General features: G+C 36.4%; 2 protein-coding genes across 2 annotated transcripts in view; both read left to right on the top strand.

Moving 5' to 3' along the window:
• Positions 1 to 2776: 2776 nt before the first annotated feature.
• LOC121731924 lies at positions 2777 to 4155 on the top strand. The gene has a single exon (XM_042121623.1). The coding sequence runs from the start codon at positions 2824 to 2826 to the stop codon at positions 3763 to 3765; it is 942 nt and encodes a 313-aa protein (XP_041977557.1). The 5' UTR covers positions 2777 to 2823; the 3' UTR covers positions 3766 to 4155.
• Positions 4156 to 5807: 1652 nt separating this feature from the next.
• Positions 5808 to 23632, top strand: part of LOC121731923 (SEC14-like protein 2) — a 67976-nt gene continuing 50151 nt past the window's right edge. The window contains exon 1 of the mRNA XM_042121622.1: positions 5808 to 5993. Coding sequence (XP_041977556.1) covers positions 5934 to 5993 — 60 coding nt within the window. The 5' untranslated portion in view covers positions 5808 to 5933. The remainder of the gene's footprint in view (positions 5994 to 23632) is intronic.

The following is a 23632-nucleotide window of genomic DNA, read 5'->3' as shown; positions in this document are numbered from 1 at the left end:
GAACGGCAGAAGGGGACGTTTTGAGCGTTTTGGTCAAAATTAACGTCTTCTGGAACGCAGCCATAATGTTTGCCGGAAGTGTTACAATTTTTGAGAATTCGTCAGAATTTATATAAAATAAATAAATAAATAAATATTGTTTTATTTCTGAATAAATTTGAATCAAATATTTTCAGAACGTTGAACTACATGTTTCCTACCACCGGTTCGGGAACTAACCCGGCGAGAAGAACCGGCGTAAGAAACTCGCACAGGGCTACTTTTTAGTAAAAAAGTGGAAAACCGGCGTGAAACAGCGCTTGCGCTGTGTTTCACCGAGTGAGTGAGTTTACCGGAGGCCCAATCCCCTACCCTTTTCCCTTCCCTACCCTCCCCTATTTCCTTCCTCACCCTCCCCTGTAATTCCCTTCCCTACCCTCCCCTGTTACCCCTTAAAAGTTGACCGTATAGTAGGCTTTGGCACACAAACGTTCTTTAATTACTTTTTTAAATTTATTAATTGATAGATTTTGAACGTTTTCCGGGATTTTATTGTAAAGGCGTAGTCATTGACCTTTAAAAGATTTACTTATTTTGCTAAGTCTGATCACTGGTATTTCCAGCTTGTGCCTATTTCTAGTGTTTCTATCGTGACTATCACTTTTAGTTTTAAATTTAGTTAAATTCTTTCTAACATACAATACATTATCCAAAATGTATTGAGAAGCAACAGTTAGAATACCAATTTCTTTAAACTTTTCTCTCAGAGATTCAAAAGCTGACATTTTATAAATTGAGCGTATAGCTCGCTTCTGCAGCACAAAAATTGTATTGATGTCGGCAGCGTTTCCCCATAAAAGGATACCATAAGACATTCTACTGTGAAAATAACTAAAATAAACTAGTCTCGCCGTGTCTTCATCAGAAATTTCCCTAATTTTTCTGACTGCATATGCTGCAGAGCTGAGCTTACCTGCAAGATTAGCAATATGAGGACCCCACTGTAATTTACTATCTAATGTAATGCCTAAGAATATAGTGGAGTCCACCCAATTCATTTTCTTATCATTGAATAGTAAATTGGTTTGAACTTGCCTAACATTGGGCAAAGTAAATTTTAAATATTTGGTTTTCTTAGAGTTTAAAAGTAAGTTATTAACATTAAACCAATGTGCTATTTTTGAGAGAGCACTATTTACCTCGTCGTAATTTGACTGCCGTCGCTTCACTTTAAAAATAAGTGAAGTGTCATCAGCAAAAAGTACTATCTCATTATCCTTAACTAGATAAGGTAAGTCATTGATGTAGATGAGAAAAAGAAATGGTCCTAAAATGGATCCCTGTGGTACACCTAATTCTATTTTGGTCCCATTGGATCTTTTACTATTAACTTCAACCCTTTGAGTCCTATTTTTGAGGTAAGAAGTCAAAAGGCTGAGAGCAGAGTCTTTAATTCCGTAGTGGCGCAATTTCTTGATCAATGTAGCATGCTCAACACAATCGAAGGCTTTGGAGAGATCGCAAAACACACCTAAGGCATCCTGCGACTCCTCCCAAGCCAAGAAGTAAAGGACTTCTTTGCAATACTGCAAAGAAGTCCTTTACCAGCATCCGTTGTGGATCGACCCTTAGTAAAACCGTATTGGTTATTGTGTAATAAATTATTTAAATTAAAATGTAACAGTAATTGCTGTAAAATTATTTTTTCAAATATTTTACTAAGAGTCGGTAAAATCGAGATAGGCCGGTAATTAGTCGGATCTGATTTAATTCCCGCTTTAAATAAAGGTACGACCTTACTGTGCTTCATTATGTCAGGAAAAACACCACTCTTAACGCAGTCATTAAAAATTATTGCCAGATGAGGAGCTATGATGTCAATACATCGATTTAATAATTTTTGTAGACATACCCCAGAGATCAGTAGTATTTTTAATATTCAACAATTCAAAGGTATCAATAATATCTCTAGGGCTAATTTCCCTAAACTTAAAATTGACATCACATTCCTTTACATTGTCTCTGAGTAGCTTTTCAGCAGCTTCTGGTGAGGAATTTAGATTTTTTGTAGTTGAGACCGGAGTAAAGGAAACTTTTCAAAGACCATCGCAACTTCGTGATTATTTGTAATCTTTGTATCAAAGATAAACAGCTAAAAAACTTCTTAATAATTTCTTTGTACGATTTGCGATTTTTCAAGCCCAAAAAAAAGTGGGTTCACCGGTAATTCTGAGGAAATATTTCAAATTGAAATTTATGAAAATTATCCTTCGAAGGGTGCGACAAGTGCGACCCCTCTAAAGTGAGACCGTTGGTGGGAGAGGTAGGAAGCGGAAAGAGTGGGGCTGGTGGGGAGGCAACTAATAGCAAGGACTTGTGGACGAAAAGACAGGCGCTTGACTCAAGATGGATTTCGGATATTGATGAAAAGATAATAGGTAAATTTTATTTTCTGGTAAAACTCTCTATTAAGCTCTTGAACCCCACCGACACCTTAACGTGCCACCCGTAAAAATACCTCTGTGTAACACCGGCACGTTAATGAGCCACCTGATGCACTCGACCTCACGCTGTTTCGTAACTTATGTGTTTAAGATTTAATTTCGTTTGTTCTATATGAAGTTGGCTACAAAAAGAAGAATAATATTGTTATCCTGATTCCCGCCATAATATTAGACTTGACACTGGCCATGGTTATAGCTGAAGTGCCATTATAAAAAAAAAACCTGACAGGTATGAGGTGAGTGACAGAATCACAGAGTATTTTGAAAAATGACAAATTTGTAAACATTAAACAAAAATAATGTGCGTTTGTAAAATTGCAACAAATTCATAAAATATATCATGAAAAAAATAAATACTAAAATTCCGGGTATCTTACCACCACCACCAAAAACTGAAATAGATGGAAAAATAGAAAATTTAACTTCCAAATCCATAACAGAGTTACTAGAACTGCGTGATCGTCAAGTAAAACTTTTAGGAAACAAAGTTTTCATATCAAAACTTAGTGATAAAGGAGAAAGAATTCAGTTGTTCCTCGATAAAATTAAAGCAGAATTGAAAGCAAAACAAGAAGAGGATCAAGCATGTAAGTTATTCAGTAAATTAGATCTTAATCCAATCGACAAAAAAGCTTTAGAAAATGTGGAATGGGAAGGCAGAATACGAAAAAACGAGAACACTTTCTTAGATTCTGATGACGATAGTGAGCCAGAAGATGTAATACAAATACTCAGCCAAAACACTGCACAGAAGAATGTAAAAGTTTTAAAGCCTGAAAAACCTTTAGTGACACCTGAAGATATTATTAACATTGGTGAAGTACCGCATGTTAAGTATATTGTTGAGAAAACAGAACATAAAGTAAAGCCTAAAACTACAGGTAATTTCAAACCTTATAAGACCACAACATCTGATGCCCACAATCCCGAAAAAGAGATATTAAGAAAGAAACACAAACATTGGGAAGTAACGGCTGCTACTCCACCTCCTATAGTGCACGGGCCCGCCAAAGTATTGAGCATAGAAGAGTCTCTAAAGTTACAAACAGACTATAACATTCATTTGAAGAAGGTGGAAGCGCAACATGCAGCTGAAAAGCTTTTGGCAAGAACAGATTTCAAAATGAACGAACTTCCGAGTGATGTAAAGTCCTTTGGAAAATACAGAACAGTGGATAGTGATGATTCTGAATCGGAGCAGTCTGATGCAGAAGGTTCCAACAAGGAGGTACACGATGAAGAGCCGGAAAAAGGTGGTGTTGTGTTTACTGTCATGAAATAATTTGTTTAAATCTAGGAAGAGAGAAAGGATGGACTCTGGAGTAATAGACTTTTTAAATATTGTGGGCTTCAAACCATAAGTGACCCCTACTTTTCAGGAAGCAACAAAAGCTAATAAGTTTTTGTTTAACACCTCCATTGTGGGTTTCGCAGACACAAACATTTTCAATTGTTATATGGCAGCCGGCATCCACTTGGGGATTGATGGGCTAATTCATCTCTACAACTGAAAATATAATAATTAACATACTTTTTTATATGCCATTCTGGCTGGAGGCCCACGGATATTATGTAATTTAAAAAAAGCAAATCAATAAGCTATTTTGAAACCTTTCATGGAGTGGTATGAAATACTAAAAATATTTAACCCATCGATCGTGGAATAATGAGACACAATAGGTTATCTATTGTTATCGCGGCCGGATGCGGCCGCTTAGGGCTTCATGAATTAATTGAGAATTATATATATTTAAGTATTTATGTAATAAACAAGTGCAAACAAATGATTGTTTTTTATTTAAAAACATGTTTTTCAATTTACTTTTCGATTATAATAATATACTACTACTTAACTTAGTGCGTACAGACTTTTTTGCTGTAGAACATAAGTAGCTTAGGTCACAATACACAATATGCTGTTATGTAATATTCAAAGAGAAAACATTTTTTGTTTTACTAGTGGGACTGATGAACGTCTTCCCGTCATAATATCAAAGTATTCTTGTATTCCGATTTCCATATTCTTTGTATTCCACCCATACCTACATACTAATATTATAAATTGCTGGGTATGTATACTTGGTCCAGCCCTGGAAACCGAAAAGGTATGATACTTTTTATTTAAGAAAAAGGTACGCTTTTCGCGTTTAAATCTAGCCAATTTTAGACTCCGAATTTGCCCAGAATAACTTTTCTCAGTTTAACCACAGAATTTAAATAAGTAGTAGTTTAACTTGATTTTACTTGCTTTTTAGGATTCCGTAGTCTAAATTAGTCAACAAGGAACCCTTATAGTTTCGGTCTGTCCGTCCGTCTGTCTGTCTGTCCGCGGTTTTATTCAGAGACTATAGATCATAGGACCTACAAAGCTGTAATTCGGCACGAATGCACATATTAATGATGGCGGCAAAATGGTAAGTTTACATAAAATCTTTAAAAAATATATTTTTTATGGTACCTACCTCCCCATTTTATCATGAAGTGGCGATGATATTTTTTTCGCGTCTACCCCGTCATTCGATAGGTTTTTTTAAGGATATTATGTTATGAGTACTTATTCATAGATTCATTTTCCGATTAGGTAGGAGTAATTTTCAGACCTAGTTTTCCCGGTGTCCAAAGGCTACAAAAATTTGGCTCTGCTATTTTTGTTATTTTATAAGTACTTATTAGGAACGAGGAATTTAGGTATTTATTTCGTGTAGGTTTTAAACTACAATTTAATATTATTAACCCACTAGCCAGGGGCGTATCTAAATAGTTTTTAAAAGGGCCCAACCCTAGGGTAACGCTGCGCGCCGCTAGTACCTATTATTATTATTTTCTAATTACATATATTTACTTACCTGGGAATACTTTTGCATAATAATATTGCCTAAAGCCTTTTTAGTGATTATATTCTCTTTGCTTTTCTAAATTAATTATAAATGCCTTTTAAATTATAATGGTCTTCAACATAGGTGATTTAATAATAAGAAACTATGACATGATTCATGTTTTTTAAAGATAATTATTAATTACTTTTTATAACCTTTATTATCATGTCTTAAATAAATCTGTGTAAAATAATATGTTTCATAATAATGTTGTCTTCATAAAACATAGCAATATTAAAAATTTTGAGCATGCTCAAAAAATAAATATGAAAAGCGCATGCTCCGCAAAACCCAAATTAACAGTTGACACTTGCTATAATCAGCTGATCAGTGACTTTTGGATAAAATAACCCTAATCTCAGGAATTCGCGTAAATAATTTCAAATCACAAAACATATAGTTAAAAATTATTTAAAAGTAATACAGAAGTTTTGTATCATTATTCATTATCGATATTTCTCAACCCGTTACCCGTTGGCTTCGCTCATTTACTCGCAGTTTAGCGAGAAGGACGGTCGCGCTCCGCGTGTTTGTAAATTGTGTAAATAACAAAACATTGTTTATAACTACAAATATGGCACCGATAGCGAGTGTTATGGGCATAGACGATGATCAGAGATTTGCTTTAATGAAGGTAAGATCTTGAATTTGTATAAGAACATGTTTCACTAATATTCATTTGTGGCACAAACAAAGGTTCAACTTAATGAATAATTATGGTGATACACAGTTAATTAAATTTCGTGTTAGATGGAAAATTGTGTTTACAGTGTGTTTTATGTGAAATAAATCAAAAAGATTTTTAAATCTGCTTACTCGTATTCTTATATTGAGGTCACGGCGATATTCTTTTTGATTTATGATAAGCACTTTTTACGGATTTTTTCGTTACGCAGCTAATAAATATTATAATTAATTATAGTTATCATGATATTATTTTTAAGAGATTCGATCACAATTAATGACGACTGATGATGTTCTATGTAACGATGACCCTTATTGCTCCGCAGGCCACTCCATATTAAATTCTGTAACCGATTAACGAACAATTGATTAAAGGGCCAACATAGGTATATAAGGACCACATTTTTTTGCACAGTAAAATATCAGAATTATTGTTTTTTCAACGACATAAAATATTAATTACTGTTATTTACTTGAAGTAATCCTCATAAAAATTATCTTAATTACAATTATCTATTTTGCTGCAATGAAAGCAGCTGGTGTGAAATTTAAATCAGTACAATATTACGTTACTTATCTCTTAGATATTTTTATTTATAAAATATCGAAAGTCCAATAATAATAATAACTCCCACACCGGTTTCGGCGACGGTGGCCGGTTTCATTGAAACCAGGCCAAAATGTTATCGAGATTCGAGAGACAGAATTGATTGCGGGCTAAGCAAATTAACACTAATTTAAGATGTAACTCCATTATTTTTGTAGGTACAGGGTAAGACTATCTATTGTTAGGTATAGGTACTGAACTACTTAGTTGTTATTGTACTAATGTTGGTTTTTGTATATTTTGATAAAATCTTTTATTCTCAATGTTTTTCTATTGTTTACAATAAGTGTTGCATAGTAAAAGTTGGTCAAGAGTTCAATTACCTTGCCGGCGACTTTATACTTCTAAGCGACTTACCAACAGTACAACTACCTCTGTCCTCCTGTAGCAGATATTTAAAAAAAAAGGCTTTATTGAATAGTAAAATTACGGTCATAAAATCTGGCTGTCTGAAAATTAAATAAATAAAAAGAAAATAAAAAGTTAAATATTAAAAAAGAAATTAAAGAACAGTTTTCAGAAAGGTTAAAGCGCTTACAGACGAACGACACGTGTCGGCAGCACGTGTCGACGGCAGCCGTCGACGAGTTTATCACGCTTGCAGTTGTGACGTACCGCGTAAAGGTAAGCGTCAACAGGATACCGACGTATCCTACGCAACGACGTCTCGTGATGCGAGGGGGGCCTACCACCACCTCTACTAAGCGACACCGTTTAACAGATAAGCAATATTACTTTAACGTCAAGCTAGCTTAATCTTAAAAAAGTTGATATTTCACAGTGGATTTAACAATGTTTTGAATTATTTACTGTTTTTTAGTAAAAGTGAGTACGGTAATGTTATTTTAATCTTACAACAAAGTGTTCTGGAAACATGATAGTTTTAGGAAAGAATAAAGATCATGGTAGGCCTCCTGCAAGCGACACAAACTGTCAACGGCTGCCGTCAGCAGCCGTGAACTGCCGCCGACACGTGCCGTCGACTGTCGCCGTCAGCCGTCGACTGCCGATGACACGTGCCGTTCGTTTGTAAGAAGCCTAAAGTTTATCGGTACGATGAAATTGTAACTATAAGGATTTTAAGTGTCATGTAATTTACCAAGTCATTATTTTTTACGGACTTTGCGTTTAAAATGCGATTAACCAGTCGAGGAAATTCGCCCTAGGTCAATACTAAAGTGGATTTAAAGATAACGGGTTAATATAATAATATTTTTATGGATTCAATATAAAAAGAAAGCAAGGAATTGAATCGTGACTAATTTTAATAACAACGTTTATTATAAGTAGTAAAATGAATAAGGAATTTTACTGACAACAAATATTATTAATAAATTATTATTATATTTCATATTGACGACCTCTGTGGCTCAGTGGTTAAACGGGTGGTCAGCGCTCTAGCTGAGGGTCGTGGGTTCAAATCCCGCCGACGGAACAAAAAAGTTTTCAATGTTCCTGGGTCATGGATATTGGATGTGCATTAGGCTGCCTTCATTTTTATTTTTGTAGCTATGTAAATGGTAAGTACAAAAGGCAAATTACAAAAAAACACTAAGCGTTACTTAGTGCTTAGAGTTCGGCAAGACTTTAACTGAACGTGGCGAAAAAAGGAACGACATTTTTGACAGTTCTCCTTTACCAGCAAACGAAGGAACGAACGTGGGCCTCCCGCCTACGTTCGTTTAAAGTCTTGTCGCAATTTACAATGAATGTGTGGATTTGCCCACTCTGATGCACATCAAGTGTCATCACTCACTTATAATATTATGCGTTCGAAAGCCTCTTTTCTAAGAGAGAGTCTTTGTACCTCATTCACTTTTACTTTAGATAGTGTTTACTCATAAATATGCAGTCAGATATTTAATAAATGCGTTAAAATCTAAATCAAGAGCATAATCAATTTTGTAATATCCAGGGCTAAAGATGCCTGAAATAAATGATAAATAAATAAGTAAAAAGGTGTCTTAAACATCCCAAACCAGGCAGGCAAAACTATAAATAAGAATTTGTTACCAGAGAAATATTATGTGAAAATAGACAGATGTTTCACGTTAAGAATTACGTTTCACGTTGGATGTTTAATTAATTACTTACAAATTAATTTTTGATTTTATATATTACTAGATGTCCCGCGCGGCTTCGCCCGCGTAAATTAGGAATTTTACGGAAACCGTACATTTTCCCATAAAAATAGCTCTTATGTCCCTACTCCCTTCACTTGGTCTACTCTATATCTGTGCCAAATATTGCCATAAAAATTGCTCCAGTAGTTCGTAATTTCTAATATTTCCCCCGTTTTTCCCACATTTTCCTGAGTTTCTTCGGTCGTATTAGTCTTAGCCTATAGTCTTACTCGATAAATGAGCTATCTAACACTGAAATAAGTTTTTAAATCGGATCTGTAGTTCCTCCGATTCCGTTCAAGCAAACATACTCTTCAGGTTTATAATATTAGGTAGGTATAGATTTTTTTAAATTATCGCTTGACAAACTCGAGTCTCGATCTAAAAGACTATGAAAAGTACTTACCAATAACATGGTATAATATGGTAGTGATGATGATGACGATGTTGATGATGAATGTAATTTGCATAGAAGCATATGCTTTCCGTTCTTAAAACAACGCCGAAACTCCCAAACTTGTATCTATAAAGAATCAGGAGTTCTCTCAGCACCTTCCGAACCACGGTATACCAGGTATACCTCGGTTCAAAATCTTACTTGTTGGTAGCATATGCTTAGAATACTTCTCACGAAACCGAAGTCACCACATATTTCCCTATAATTTTTGAGGAGTTCCCTCGTTTACTTATGGATCCTTCATCAGATCACCACTTTTGTGAATATAATACCGAATTGGGATGATACCCTATATTTATGATGATACCCAAAAGAAAAATTTTGAAAATCGGTTAACAAACGACGGAGTAATCGTTGAACATAAGAAAACGAACATAACACCTCCCCCATTTTGAAAGTCGGTTAAAATTGTAGCCTATGTGTTATTATGATGTTTAAGCTATATTATTGTAAAGTTTCATTAAAATCCGTTCAGTAGTTTTTGCGTGAAAGAGTAACAAACATCCATACATCTACATATACATCCATGCATCTATACATCTGTGGGATAATGCGTGGCGACGCTAAAGGAAGATCTTCCGACCGAGCGAGGTGTTATGCTCGGTCAGGCCGAAGCCCACGTGATACATTTCACGCTGTCGTATATATACCGACGCGCTCAGAAAACTTCGATAGCGCGATGCAGGAATATTAGGCGATTTGTGGGTACCGCCACACATCCAAAATTTTTCTCACCTTTTAAACCTTCCCTAGACCTCCACGAATAATTCAAGACCAAGATAAGATAAATCCGTTCAGCCGTTCTCGAGTTTTAGCGAGACTAACGAACAGCAATTGATTTTTATATATATAGACTAGATGTCCCGCGCGGCTTCGCCCGCGTAAATTAGAAATTTTACAGAATCTGTAGGTACATTTTCCCATAAAAAATATTTCCCCCGTTTTTCCCACATTTTCCTGAGTTTCTTCTGTCGTATTAGTCTTACAGTAATAATATAATATAACCTTCTCGATAAATGATGAGTCTTACTCGATAAATGATCTATCTAACACTGAGATAAGTTTTTAAATCGGACCTGTAGTTTCTGAGATTGACGCATTCAAGCAAACATACTCTTCAGGTTTATAATATTAGGTAGATATAGATTTTTTTTTAATTATCGCTTGACAAACTCGAGTCTCGATCTAAAAGACTATGATATGGTAGTGATGATGATGATGATGATGATGAAGAATGTAATTTGCATAGTAGCATATGCTTTCTGTTCTTAAAACAACGCCGAAACTCCCAAACTTGTATCTATAAAGAATCAGGAATTCTCTCAGCACCTTCCGAACCACAGTATACCAGGTATATCTCGGTGCAAAATCTTACTTGTTGGTAGCATATGCTTAGAATACTTCTCACCAAACCGAAGTCACCATATGTTTCCCTATAAGTTTTGAGGAGTTCCCTCGATTACTTATGGATCCTTCATCAGATCATCACTTTTCTGAATATAATACCAAATTGGGATGATACCCTATATACCAAAAGAAAAATTTTGAAAATCGGTTAACCAACGGCGGAGTAATCGTTGAATATAAGAAAACGAACATAACACCTCCCCCATTTTGAAAGTCGGTTAAAATTGTAGCCTATGTGTTATTTATTTAATATTTTAATCAGCACATGAATTGAATAACAAAATTTTTTTCAAATTAATCGTAGCACCATCTGTCAGGACAAACTAAAATTGAAATAGAATAATATTGAATGCGATGATAGCGCCGTCCGCCGGATCTAATGTAAAACATTCCAAAATCAACAACTCCTTATAAATAAGAAATTAATTGAAAAAACATTTTCCAGTAGACCAAACTGTAAATCTAAACCATTCTCGAATCTCCACGAACACACACAAAAAATTTCATCAAAATTGGCCAAGATAAGATAAATCCGTTCAGCCGTTCTCGAGTTTTAGCGAGACTAACGAACAGCAATTGATTTTTATATATATATAGATTTATCTTTCGATTTCTATATAGTCTTATTAAAAAAATAATCGGACAGAGTAACAACTTAAGTTAGCTAAAATAAAAAAATAATCGGACAGAATAACAACTGAAGTGTTATGTACTATGTATTTTGAGACTATGCAATTTTGTCGCGTTCGCGATTCACTTTCACTTTTGTTGAGTTTCAGAACGCGATATTAGGTCCTCCAACGCGCACGCGAATTTGAACTTTATGCAGCGGTAATAAATTACAAATTGACTCTCCATTTTATTTAGAAAACGTTTGTATGGGAAATAGAAAAATGCTGTTTTGAGGATTTTCCCGGCAATTATTCGAATTTTTCTCACCTTTTAAACCTTCCCTAGACCTCCACGAATAATTCAAGACCAAGATAAGATAAATCCGTTCAGCCGTTCTCGAGTTTTAGCGAGACTAACGAACAGCAATTGATTTTTATATATATAGATTACTAGATGACGCCTGCGACTACGTAGCGCCAAAATTAGTTTATCGCGCAGGATCAGGAACCGTATATTTTTCCGGGACACAAGAGGTATCCTAATTCCTATTCTAATATGTCCTTTCCCGAAACTCTAAAGTCAATGATGATAAAAAAACGCCTCCGTGGTCTAGTGGTATAGAGCGCGGCTCTTGACTCGGAGGTCGTGGGTTCGATTCCCGCGTTGGAAACATGTTATTTCCAAGTTTGGTTAGGACAATGCAGGCTGATCACCTGATTGTCTGACATTAAGTAATAAGATGATCCATGCGTCGGATGGACATGTAAAAAGTCGGTCCTGCGCCTGATCTCTCGCCAGTCGTATCGGTTGTCCGTCCCACTGGGTTATAAGAGTAAAGGAATAGAGAGTGCTCTTGTGTACTGCGCACACACTTGGGCACTATAAAATTACTCCTGCGTAGCTGGCCTGGTTTCAATGAAACCGGCCACCGTAACCGAAACCGGTGTGGGAGCTATTATTATTATAAAGTCAATGATATTCTACTTATACAGATATATTACGTCCATACTATTTTCTTTTTAGTTGTTATTTTAAACTATGGATTTCCGCAAAGTAACGCCTGATTCCATTAACTATAATTTAGTTACATCAATTCATACCAATAATATTTAACTACATTTATGACACCATATTTTGTTTTTAATAACGTTATAACTTAAAGCATTCATATATATTTCATAATAATTATGTTTTGATATGAACTAAAAAAAATGATCTGCGCGGTAAAAAAAAATACATAAGTACTTATTTACTTTTTCCTGCAACAAAGTTCGTAACGTAACATCGTACGCAACATCCTGCAATAGGACATTAATTTTGTATAACATTTTTTTATTTAGTTTGTGTCATGTGTGAGGCCCGTACCCCTGGCCCTAGCCCCAAATTGCTATGTCCGCCACTGTTAATCTGTTTAAAAAGTTACATTCATCAAGATTCAAGCCCCATACGGTCACCGGTGACCGAGACACAATAGAAATTAATAATTATATTATTGTGTCTCGTTTTTCCACGATCGAAGGGCTAAAATTAATATTATAACTAGATGTCCCGCGCGGCTTCGCCCGCGTAAATTAGGAATTTTACGGAAACCGTACATTTTCCCATAAAAATAGCTCTTATGTCCCTACTCCCTTCACTTGGTCTACTCTATATCTGTGCCAAATATTGCCATAAAAATTGCTCCAGTAGTTCGTAATTTCTAATATTTCCCCCGTTTTTCCCACATTTTCCTGAGTTTCTTCGGTCGTATTAGTCTTAGCCTATAGTCTTACTCGATAAATGAGCTATCTAACACTGAAATAAGTTTTTAAATCGGATCTGTAGTTCCTCCGATTCCGTTCAAGCAAACATACTCTTCAGGTTTATAATATTAGGTAGGTATAGATTTTTTTAAATTATCGCTTGACAAACTCGAGTCTCGATCTAAAAGACTATGAAAAGTACTTACCAATAACATGGTATAATATGGTAGTGATGATGATGACGATGTTGATGATGAATGTAATTTGCATAGAAGCATATGCTTTCCGTTCTTAAAACAACGCCGAAACTCCCAAACTTGTATCTATAAAGAATCAGGAGTTCTCTCAGCACCTTCCGAACCACGGTATACCAGGTATACCTCGGTTCAAAATCTTACTTGTTGGTAGCATATGCTTAGAATACTTCTCACGAAACCGAAGTCACCACATATTTCCCTATAATTTTTGAGGAGTTCCCTCGTTTACTTATGGATCCTTCATCAGATCACCACTTTTGTGAATATAATACCGAATTGGGATGATACCCTATATTTATGATGATACCCAAAAGAAAAATTTTGAAAATCGGTTAACAAACGACGGAGTAATCGTTGAACATAAGAAAACGAACATAACACCTCCCCCATTTTGAAAGTCGGTTAAAATTGTAGCCTATGTGTTATTATGATGTTTAAGCTATATTATTGTAAAGTTTCATTAAAATCCGTTCAGTAGTTTTTGCGTGAAAGAGTAACAAACATCCATACATCTACATATACATCCATGCATCTATACATCTGTGGGATAATGCGTGGCGACGCTAAAGGAAGATCTTCCGACCGAGCGAGGTGTTATGCTCGGTCAGGCCGAAGCCCACGTGATACATTTCACGCTGTCGTATATATACCGACGCGCTCAGAAAACTTCGATAGCGCGATGCAGGAATATTAGGCGATTTGTGGGTACCGCCACACATCCAAAATTTTTCTCACCTTTTAAACCTTCCCTAGACCTCCACGAATAATTCAAGACCAAGATAAGATAAATCCGTTCAGCCGTTCTCGAGTTTTAGCGAGACTAACGAACAGCAATTGATTTTTATATATATAGACTAGATGTCCCGCGCGGCTTCGCCCGCGTAAATTAGAAATTTTACAGAATCTGTAGGTACATTTTCCCATAAAAAATATTTCCCCCGTTTTTCCCACATTTTCCTGAGTTTCTTCTGTCGTATTAGTCTTACAGTAATAATATAATATAACCTTCTCGATAAATGATGAGTCTTACTCGATAAATGATCTATCTAACACTGAGATAAGTTTTTAAATCGGACCTGTAGTTTCTGAGATTGACGCATTCAAGCAAACATACTCTTCAGGTTTATAATATTAGGTAGATATAGATTTTTTTTTAATTATCGCTTGACAAACTCGAGTCTCGATCTAAAAGACTATGATATGGTAGTGATGATGATGATGATGATGATGAAGAATGTAATTTGCATAGTAGCATATGCTTTCTGTTCTTAAAACAACGCCGAAACTCCCAAACTTGTATCTATAAAGAATCAGGAATTCTCTCAGCACCTTCCGAACCACAGTATACCAGGTATATCTCGGTGCAAAATCTTACTTGTTGGTAGCATATGCTTAGAATACTTCTCACCAAACCGAAGTCACCATATGTTTCCCTATAAGTTTTGAGGAGTTCCCTCGATTACTTATGGATCCTTCATCAGATCATCACTTTTCTGAATATAATACCAAATTGGGATGATACCCTATATACCAAAAGAAAAATTTTGAAAATCGGTTAACCAACGGCGGAGTAATCGTTGAATATAAGAAAACGAACATAACACCTCCCCCATTTTGAAAGTCGGTTAAAATTGTAGCCTATGTGTTATTTATTTAATATTTTAATCAGCACATGAATTGAATAACAAAATTTTTTTCAAATTAATCGTAGCACCATCTGTCAGGACAAACTAAAATTGAAATAGAATAATATTGAATGCGATGATAGCGCCGTCCGCCGGATCTAATGTAAAACATTCCAAAATCAACAACTCCTTATAAATAAGAAATTAATTGAAAAAACATTTTCCAGTAGACCAAACTGTAAATCTAAACCATTCTCGAATCTCCACGAACACACACAAAAAATTTCATCAAAATTGGCCAAGATAAGATAAATCCGTTCAGCCGTTCTCGAGTTTTAGCGAGACTAACGAACAGCAATTGATTTTTATATATATATAGATTTATCTTTCGATTTCTATATAGTCTTATTAAAAAAATAATCGGACAGAGTAACAACTTAAGTTAGCTAAAATAAAAAAATAATCGGACAGAATAACAACTGAAGTGTTATGTACTATGTATTTTGAGACTATGCAATTTTGTCGCGTTCGCGATTCACTTTCACTTTTGTTGAGTTTCAGAACGCGATATTAGGTCCTCCAACGCGCACGCGAATTTGAACTTTATGCAGCGGTAATAAATTACAAATTGACTCTCCATTTTATTTAGAAAACGTTTGTATGGGAAATAGAAAAATGCTGTTTTGAGGATTTTCCCGGCAATTATTCGAATTTTTCTCACCTTTTAAACCTTCCCTAGACCTCCACGAATAATTCAAGACCAAGATAAGATAAATCCGTTCAGCCGTTCTCGAGTTTTAGCGAGACTAACGAACAGCAATTGATTTTTATATATATAGATTACTAGATGACGCCTGCGACTACGTAGCGCCAAAATTAGTTTATCGCGCAGGATCAGGAACCGTATATTTTTCCGGGACACAAGAGGTATCCTAATTCCTATTCTAATATGTCCTTTCCCGAAACTCTAAAGTCAATGATGATAAAAAAACGCCTCCGTGGTCTAGTGGTATAGAGCGCGGCTCTTGACTCGGAGGTCGTGGGTTCGATTCCCGCGTTGGAAACATGTTATTTCCAAGTTTGGTTAGGACAATGCAGGCTGATCACCTGATTGTCTGACATTAAGTAATAAGATGATCCATGCGTCGGATGGACATGTAAAAAGTCGGTCCTGCGCCTGATCTCTCGCCAGTCGTATCGGTTGTCCGTCCCACTGGGTTATAAGAGTAAAGGAATAGAGAGTGCTCTTGTGTACTGCGCACACACTTGGGCACTATAAAATTACTCCTGCGTAGCTGGCCTGGTTTCAATGAAACCGGCCACCGTAACCGAAACCGGTGTGGGAGCTATTATTATTATAAAGTCAATGATATTCTACTTATACAGATATATTACGTCCATACTATTTTCTTTTTAGTTGTTATTTTAAACTATGGATTTCCGCAAAGTAACGCCTGATTCCATTAACTATAATTTAGTTACATCAATTCATACCAATAATATTTAACTACATTTATGACACCATATTTTGTTTTTAATAACGTTATAACTTAAAGCATTCATATATATTTCATAATAATTATGTTTTGATATGAACTAAAAAAAATGATCTGCGCGGTAAAAAAAAATACATAAGTACTTATTTACTTTTTCCTGCAACAAAGTTCGTAACGTAACATCGTACGCAACATCCTGCAATAGGACATTAATTTTGTATAACATTTTTTTATTTAGTTTGTGTCATGTGTGAGGCCCGTACCCCTGGCCCTAGCCCCAAATTGCTATGTCCGCCACTGTTAATCTGTTTAAAAAGTTACATTCATCAAGATTCAAGCCCCATACGGTCACCGGTGACCGAGACACAATAGAAATTAATAATTATATTATTGTGTCTCGTTTTTCCACGATCGAAGGGCTAAAATTAATATTATAACTAGATGTCCCGCGCGGCTTCGCCCGCGTAAATTAGGAATTTTACGGAAACCGTACATTTTCCCATAAAAATAGCTCTTATGTCCCTACTCCCTTCACTTGGTCTACTCTATATCTGTGCCAAATATTGCCATAAAAATTGCTCCAGTAGTTCGTAATTTCTAATATTTCCCCCGTTTTTCCCACATTTTCCTGAGTTTCTTCGGTCGTATTAGTCTTAGCCTATAGTCTTACTCGATAAATGAGCTATCTAACACTGAAATAAGTTTTTAAATCGGATCTGTAGTTCCTCCGATTCCGTTCAAGCAAACATACTCTTCAGGTTTATAATATTAGGTAGGTATAGATTTTTTTAAATTATCGCTTGACAAACTCGAGTCTCGATCTAAAAGACTATGAAAAGTACTTACCAATAACATGGTATAATATGGTAGTGATGATGATGACGATGTTGATGATGAATGTAATTTGCATAGAAGCATATGCTTTCCGTTCTTAAAACAACGCCGAAACTCCCAAACTTGTATCTATAAAGAATCAGGAGTTCTCTCAGCACCTTCCGAACCACGGTATACCAGGTATACCTCGGTTCAAAATCTTACTTGTTGGTAGCATATGCTTAGAATACTTCTCACGAAACCGAAGTCACCACATATTTCCCTATAATTTTTGAGGAGTTCCCTCGTTTACTTATGGATCCTTCATCAGATCACCACTTTTGTGAATATAATACCGAATTGGGATGATACCCTATATTTATGATGATACCCAAAAGAAAAATTTTGAAAATCGGTTAACAAACGACGGAGTAATCGTTGAACATAAGAAAACGAACATAACACCTCCCCCATTTTGAAAGTCGGTTAAAATTGTAGCCTATGTGTTATTATGATGTTTAAGCTATATTATTGTAAAGTTTCATTAAAATCCGTTCAGTAGTTTTTGCGTGAAAGAGTAACAAACATCCATACATCTACATATACATCCATGCATCTATACATCTGTGGGATAATGCGTGGCGACGCTAAAGGAAGATCTTCCGACCGAGCGAGGTGTTATGCTCGGTCAGGCCGAAGCCCACGTGATACATTTCACGCTGTCGTATATATACCGACGCGCTCAGAAAACTTCGATAGCGCGATGCAGGAATATTAGGCGATTTGTGGGTACCGCCACACATCCAAAATTTTTCTCACCTTTTAAACCTTCCCTAGACCTCCACGAATAATTCAAGACCAAGATAAGATAAATCCGTTCAGCCGTTCTCGAGTTTTAGCGAGACTAACGAACAGCAATTGATTTTTATATATATAGACTAGATGTCCCGCGCGGCTTCGCCCGCGTAAATTAGAAATTTTACAGAATCTGTAGGTACATTTTCCCATAAAAAATATTTCCCCCGTTTTTCCCACATTTTCCTGAGTTTCTTCTGTCGTATTAGTCTTACAGTAATAATATAATATAACCTTCTCGATAAATGATGAGTCTTACTCGATAAATGATCTATCTAACACTGAGATAAGTTTTTAAATCGGACCTGTAGTTTCTGAGATTGACGCATTCAAGCAAACATACTCTTCAGGTTTATAATATTAGGTAGATATAGATTTTTTTTTAATTATCGCTTGACAAACTCGAGTCTCGATCTAAAAGACTATGATATGGTAGTGATGATGATGATGATGATGATGAAGAATGTAATTTGCATAGTAGCATATGCTTTCTGTTCTTAAAACAACGCCGAAACTCCCAAACTTGTATCTATAAAGAATCAGGAATTCTCTCAGCACCTTCCGAACCACAGTATACCAGGTATATCTCGGTGCAAAATCTTACTTGTTGGTAGCATATGCTTAGAATACTTCTCACCAAACCGAAGTCACCATATGTTTCCCTATAAGTTTTGAGGAGTTCCCTCGATTACTTATGGATCCTTCATCAGATCATCACTTTTCTGAATATAATACCAAATTGGGATGATACCCTATATACCAAAAGAAAAATTTTGAAAATCGGTTAACCAACGGCGGAGTAATCGTTGAATATAAGAAAACGAACATAACACCTCCCCCATTTTGAAAGTCGGTTAAAATTGTAGCCTATGTGTTATTTATTTAATATTTTAATCAGCACATGAATTGAATAACAAAATTTTTTTCAAATTAATCGTAGCACCATCTGTCAGGACAAACTAAAATTGAAATAGAATAATATTGAATGCGATGATAGCGCCGTCCGCCGGATCTAATGTAAAACATTCCAAAATCAACAACTCCTTATAAATAAGAAATTAATTGAAAAAACATTTTCCAGTAGACCAAACTGTAAATCTAAACCATTCTCGAATCTCCACGAACACACACAAAAAATTTCATCAAAATTGGCCAAGATAAGATAAATCCGTTCAGCCGTTCTCGAGTTTTAGCGAGACTAACGAACAGCAATTGATTTTTATATATATATAGATTTATCTTTCGATTTCTATATAGTCTTATTAAAAAAATAATCGGACAGAGTAACAACTTAAGTTAGCTAAAATAAAAAAATAATCGGACAGAATAACAACTGAAGTGTTATGTACTATGTATTTTGAGACTATGCAATTTTGTCGCGTTCGCGATTCACTTTCACTTTTGTTGAGTTTCAGAACGCGATATTAGGTCCTCCAACGCGCACGCGAATTTGAACTTTATGCAGCGGTAATAAATTACAAATTGACTCTCCATTTTATTTAGAAAACGTTTGTATGGGAAATAGAAAAATGCTGTTTTGAGGATTTTCCCGGCAATTATTCGAATTTTTCTCACCTTTTAAACCTTCCCTAGACCTCCACGAATAATTCAAGACCAAGATAAGATAAATCCGTTCAGCCGTTCTCGAGTTTTAGCGAGACTAACGAACAGCAATTGATTTTTATATATATAGATTTAAATGGTATTATTTTTAACCCATTCTAGAAGCATAGCTTGTGAAATTTCATAATTTCAAGTAAGTAATTGCAATATGATTGCTGTAATAAAAAATATACCTAATAAGTAATTATTATATATTGCATCAATTTTATCACTTGCTCGTGTTCTCACTCGTACAGAGGTTCAGAGGCCAAGGCATTCTATATTTGAATTTGCAAAGATGGCTGCAGCTGCCTGCTTGTAATATATTGTCTTGTTTTAATACAACAAAGTAAGCATGGAAGAAGTAAAAACATAGTTAAATAGTAATGGGTTGCAGTTTTTACTCTCTAGTGTTTTTAAAAGGTTCGATCGTATGTACAATATCATATAATATCATATTAGCCCGTAACAAATAAAAATATTAACAAAGTTGACGCTGAACATCAGTGCCGAATTTATATTTATTATGAGAGTGGACCACTTCATTTCCGCCGCCACATGAACGTAATCTGTAGGGCCTCAATGGACGCTGCCACCTGTAGGCCGCGGCCTTTAACGGCCTGTGTATAAATCAAGGGATGCTGAAAATCCGGTTATTGCAACAATTCACATTCTTAGTACCCACAGATTTTAGACTTATTTCCCTGTTCTGAGTTAGTATATCTATATTTACATTTAGTGTTTGTTTTGACTCAAGCCGCAAATACTTAAAAAATGTTCTGACCATGGTTCTGACGTTGAAGAGATAATGAGTCGCAGGACGTCCGGAGACTCCGGACGCGTACGGCAAATATGAATCATTAAAGTACAAATCTGAAATCACTCACTAACATCTCAGGGGTCCGATTCTAGTAAGTAATTTAGATGTCGCTTCGAACTCAGGCTACCTCATTCGCTCATTAGAGAGGCAGTCTGTGATCGAAGCAATGGCGTTGCTGGGTTTTTACCAGCAGTCTTATAATAGCCGCGACCCGCGGGAAGATTTCGAAAGAAACTAATAACTTGAAAGAAGAATTACTACTCAAAGTACTCAAATGCTTTTATACATGGGAGAGCCATGCTTCGGCACGAATGGGCCGGCTCGACCGGAGAAATACCACGCTCTCACAGAAAACCGGCGTGAAACAGCGCTTGCGCTGTGTTTCGCCGAGGGTAGGGGATTGGGCCTCCGGTAAACTCACTCAGAGTTTACCGGAGGCCCAATCCCCTACCCTATTCCCTTCCCTACCCTCCCCTATTACCCTATTTCCTCTTAAAAGGCCGGCAACGCACCTGCAGCTCTTCTGATGCTGCGAGTGTCCATGGGCGACGGAAGTTGCTTTCCATCAGGTGACCCGTTTGCTCGTTTGCCCCCTTATTTAATAAAAAAAATACATCCGCTAATCATAATAACCTAACTACCGCACTCAGAGACTTATATTAATTACTTAACTATAATTCTTCTTTTCTTCTTTTTTAATGGCTAGATCAGTGAGTTGCCAATGTCAGAGTGTTTTAGAAAGACTGCTCTATAATGTAGGTCTGGTAAAGCAACAAATGAATGTTTTTTCATAAGTCATAAACGTTCATAACTCATAAGTGATAAGCTCCAAACATTATCTGTCAAACTCTTCATTAAATTGAAGTTTAATCAACATTATCTGAGTGCGGCACTAAGTCTAGATAGGCACGGAATACCAACATTAGATACTATTTTGTTAAGTGCAAAAACTAATGAGAGTTTCATTGCTGAGAGTTTAATGTGTGTCTTCAAAGGCAGGAAATACGCTGACAAATAGCTGTGTGACATAATATGCGGCATTATATCTATTAATTATGAGTTATTATGTTGAATGTAATGCAGGAGCGATATAGAACCACGGACTAAATTAAAAAGTTACAACCATATTGAAGAAATAGAGAGGCTAGTTTTATGCGTGTATACAATAGCTTTGTCCACACTGTGCCTTTTTTTGTTCATCAAGGGCATGCGTTATAGCGCAATCAACATCGCACGTGACGCATGCCCGCGACGCTATGACACTTTTCTTTCCAACGCGGGTGGATTTTGACGCATTCAATTATTGAATATGCCAAACGAAAGTTGAATAAAAAGATGATGACGAAAATTGAAGATGAAATTGCACAGCTGACAGTGTGGACATAGCTAATTGTCAATTATGATAATATCTATGGACGCTTCACACCACGTCAGTCTGGCCCCGTGCTAAGTACCTGAAGGACTTGTGTTACCTACTGCAGGTACCAGACAACGGATTTTTTTTTTATGAAATAAGGGGGCAAACGAGCAAACGGGTCACCTGATGGAAAGCAACTTCCGTCGCCCATGGACACTCGCAGCATCAGAAGAGCTGCAGGTGCGTTCCGGGAACATTGAAAACTTTTTGTTCCGTCGGCGGGATTCGAACCCGCGACCCCCCGGCTTGAGCTGCCACACACTCATGACTCAACCAATTGAGCCACGGAGGTCGTCTTATGTAGATACTTTCTAATAAAGAAAATAAAAAACGTATTTCCTAGCATGGTACTTTGAATATCTTCTGGGTCGTTAGCCAAGTGTTTCTTAATGCTCATAGAAATTAACAATGACGTGATGGCATCATGTGTGTAAATTATGTTGCTTTCAAATGCCTAATGGCATGTGGGTACTTAGACAATCAGCATTCGATAATTCCGATAGTGAAGACTGAAATGAATCTATCTAGACTGAAATAAAAAATCGGCCAAATGCGCGTCGGACTCGCACACGAAGGGTCCCAAGTAGGAAAAAATGTGACTGTATGGGAGCCCTCTTCATTAAGGTGCAAATGAAATTGAGGATCTTGTTAATATTTCAAGTACCTACCTGTGCCATTATTGACAGGGCTGGTTTTAGCACTACCAGCGCCCTGGGCGAGATTATTTCGGGGCCAAGGGTGCTGTTAGTGCTAAAAAAGGACGTCGCCCCTTTTGTTTGTGCTCGGCGCCCCTTTTTATCCGGCGCCCTGGCCGGTCGCCCAGCGCCGCCCCCCCTAACGCCGCTACTGATTATTGATTTCGAGCCAATAATTTAGAAAAAATTATATGTTGCAGCCTGTAGGTATGGTTCCTTTAAATATTTACATGGCAACAGAAGTAAGTATATAGTTTTTGAAAATTTCAACTGTCTAGCTATTACCGCTCTTGAGATACAGCCTGGAGAGTGGAGATAGACAGATAGACATCAAAGTCATAGTAACTGGATCCCGTTTTTATTACCATTTGGTTACGTAACCTTAAAAATGTATGGGATTTGATATGACGCAAGTGCTAATATGTCATTTAGCATTTAGCAATGCTGTATGTCACTGTCTAAACTATTGAATGCAAGTTAACTAAGTACTCTGATTATTCTGACTGTGGTCAAATCGGTGATTGCGTAGGTAGTCGTGACTTGTGGTTTGAACGAATTCTCTGGCTTTACTTTTTTGTTTACTACGCATCAATGATCAGAAAGCATGATGGTTTTTCGTAAACAGGCATTGTCCACAGATGCGGCATTATAAAATCGTTATTATCTGCTGGGTGAGCTAAGCACCTGTCCTTATTTTACGAATCTTAACTTTTCGGGGGGGGGGGGGGGGGGGTTTGAACCTCCAAAACCCTCCCTCTGGCTACGCCCGTGCTACCAACTGTACCGACAAGACAAACTATTTTTTATCGCTTGCCTCTTATTTATTAAAAAAAATCTACTTCTACTACTAAATATCTGAAGTGTTTTTGAGGTCTTTCCATAGGAAATTTTCTACTCAATTTTGATCGGCTGGCTGGCCGTATACACACTTTTTCCATATTCGATTTCCAAATTCGTTTTCCGTAAGACTAGCAAAAACCCTCAGGAACCGGCAATAGCCAACCCATCCTTGGTTTGATAACCTGTGCAATATTTTCAAGTCTGTGGTCCAGTTAGATTAC

Source organism: Aricia agestis, chromosome 11 (genome assembly GCF_905147365.1).
Source record: "Aricia agestis chromosome 11, ilAriAges1.1, whole genome shotgun sequence".
Taxonomy (NCBI): domain Eukaryota; kingdom Metazoa; phylum Arthropoda; class Insecta; order Lepidoptera; family Lycaenidae; genus Aricia; species Aricia agestis.
Note: the sequence above shows the minus strand (reverse complement) of the source record. Positions and strands in the feature narration are given on the sequence as shown.

What these genes read in the sequence shown, in the direction of transcription:
- LOC121731924 (XM_042121623.1), top strand. Translation starts at nt 2,824, where the DNA reads ATGAAAAAAATAAATACTAAAATTCCGGGTATCTTACCACCACCACCA.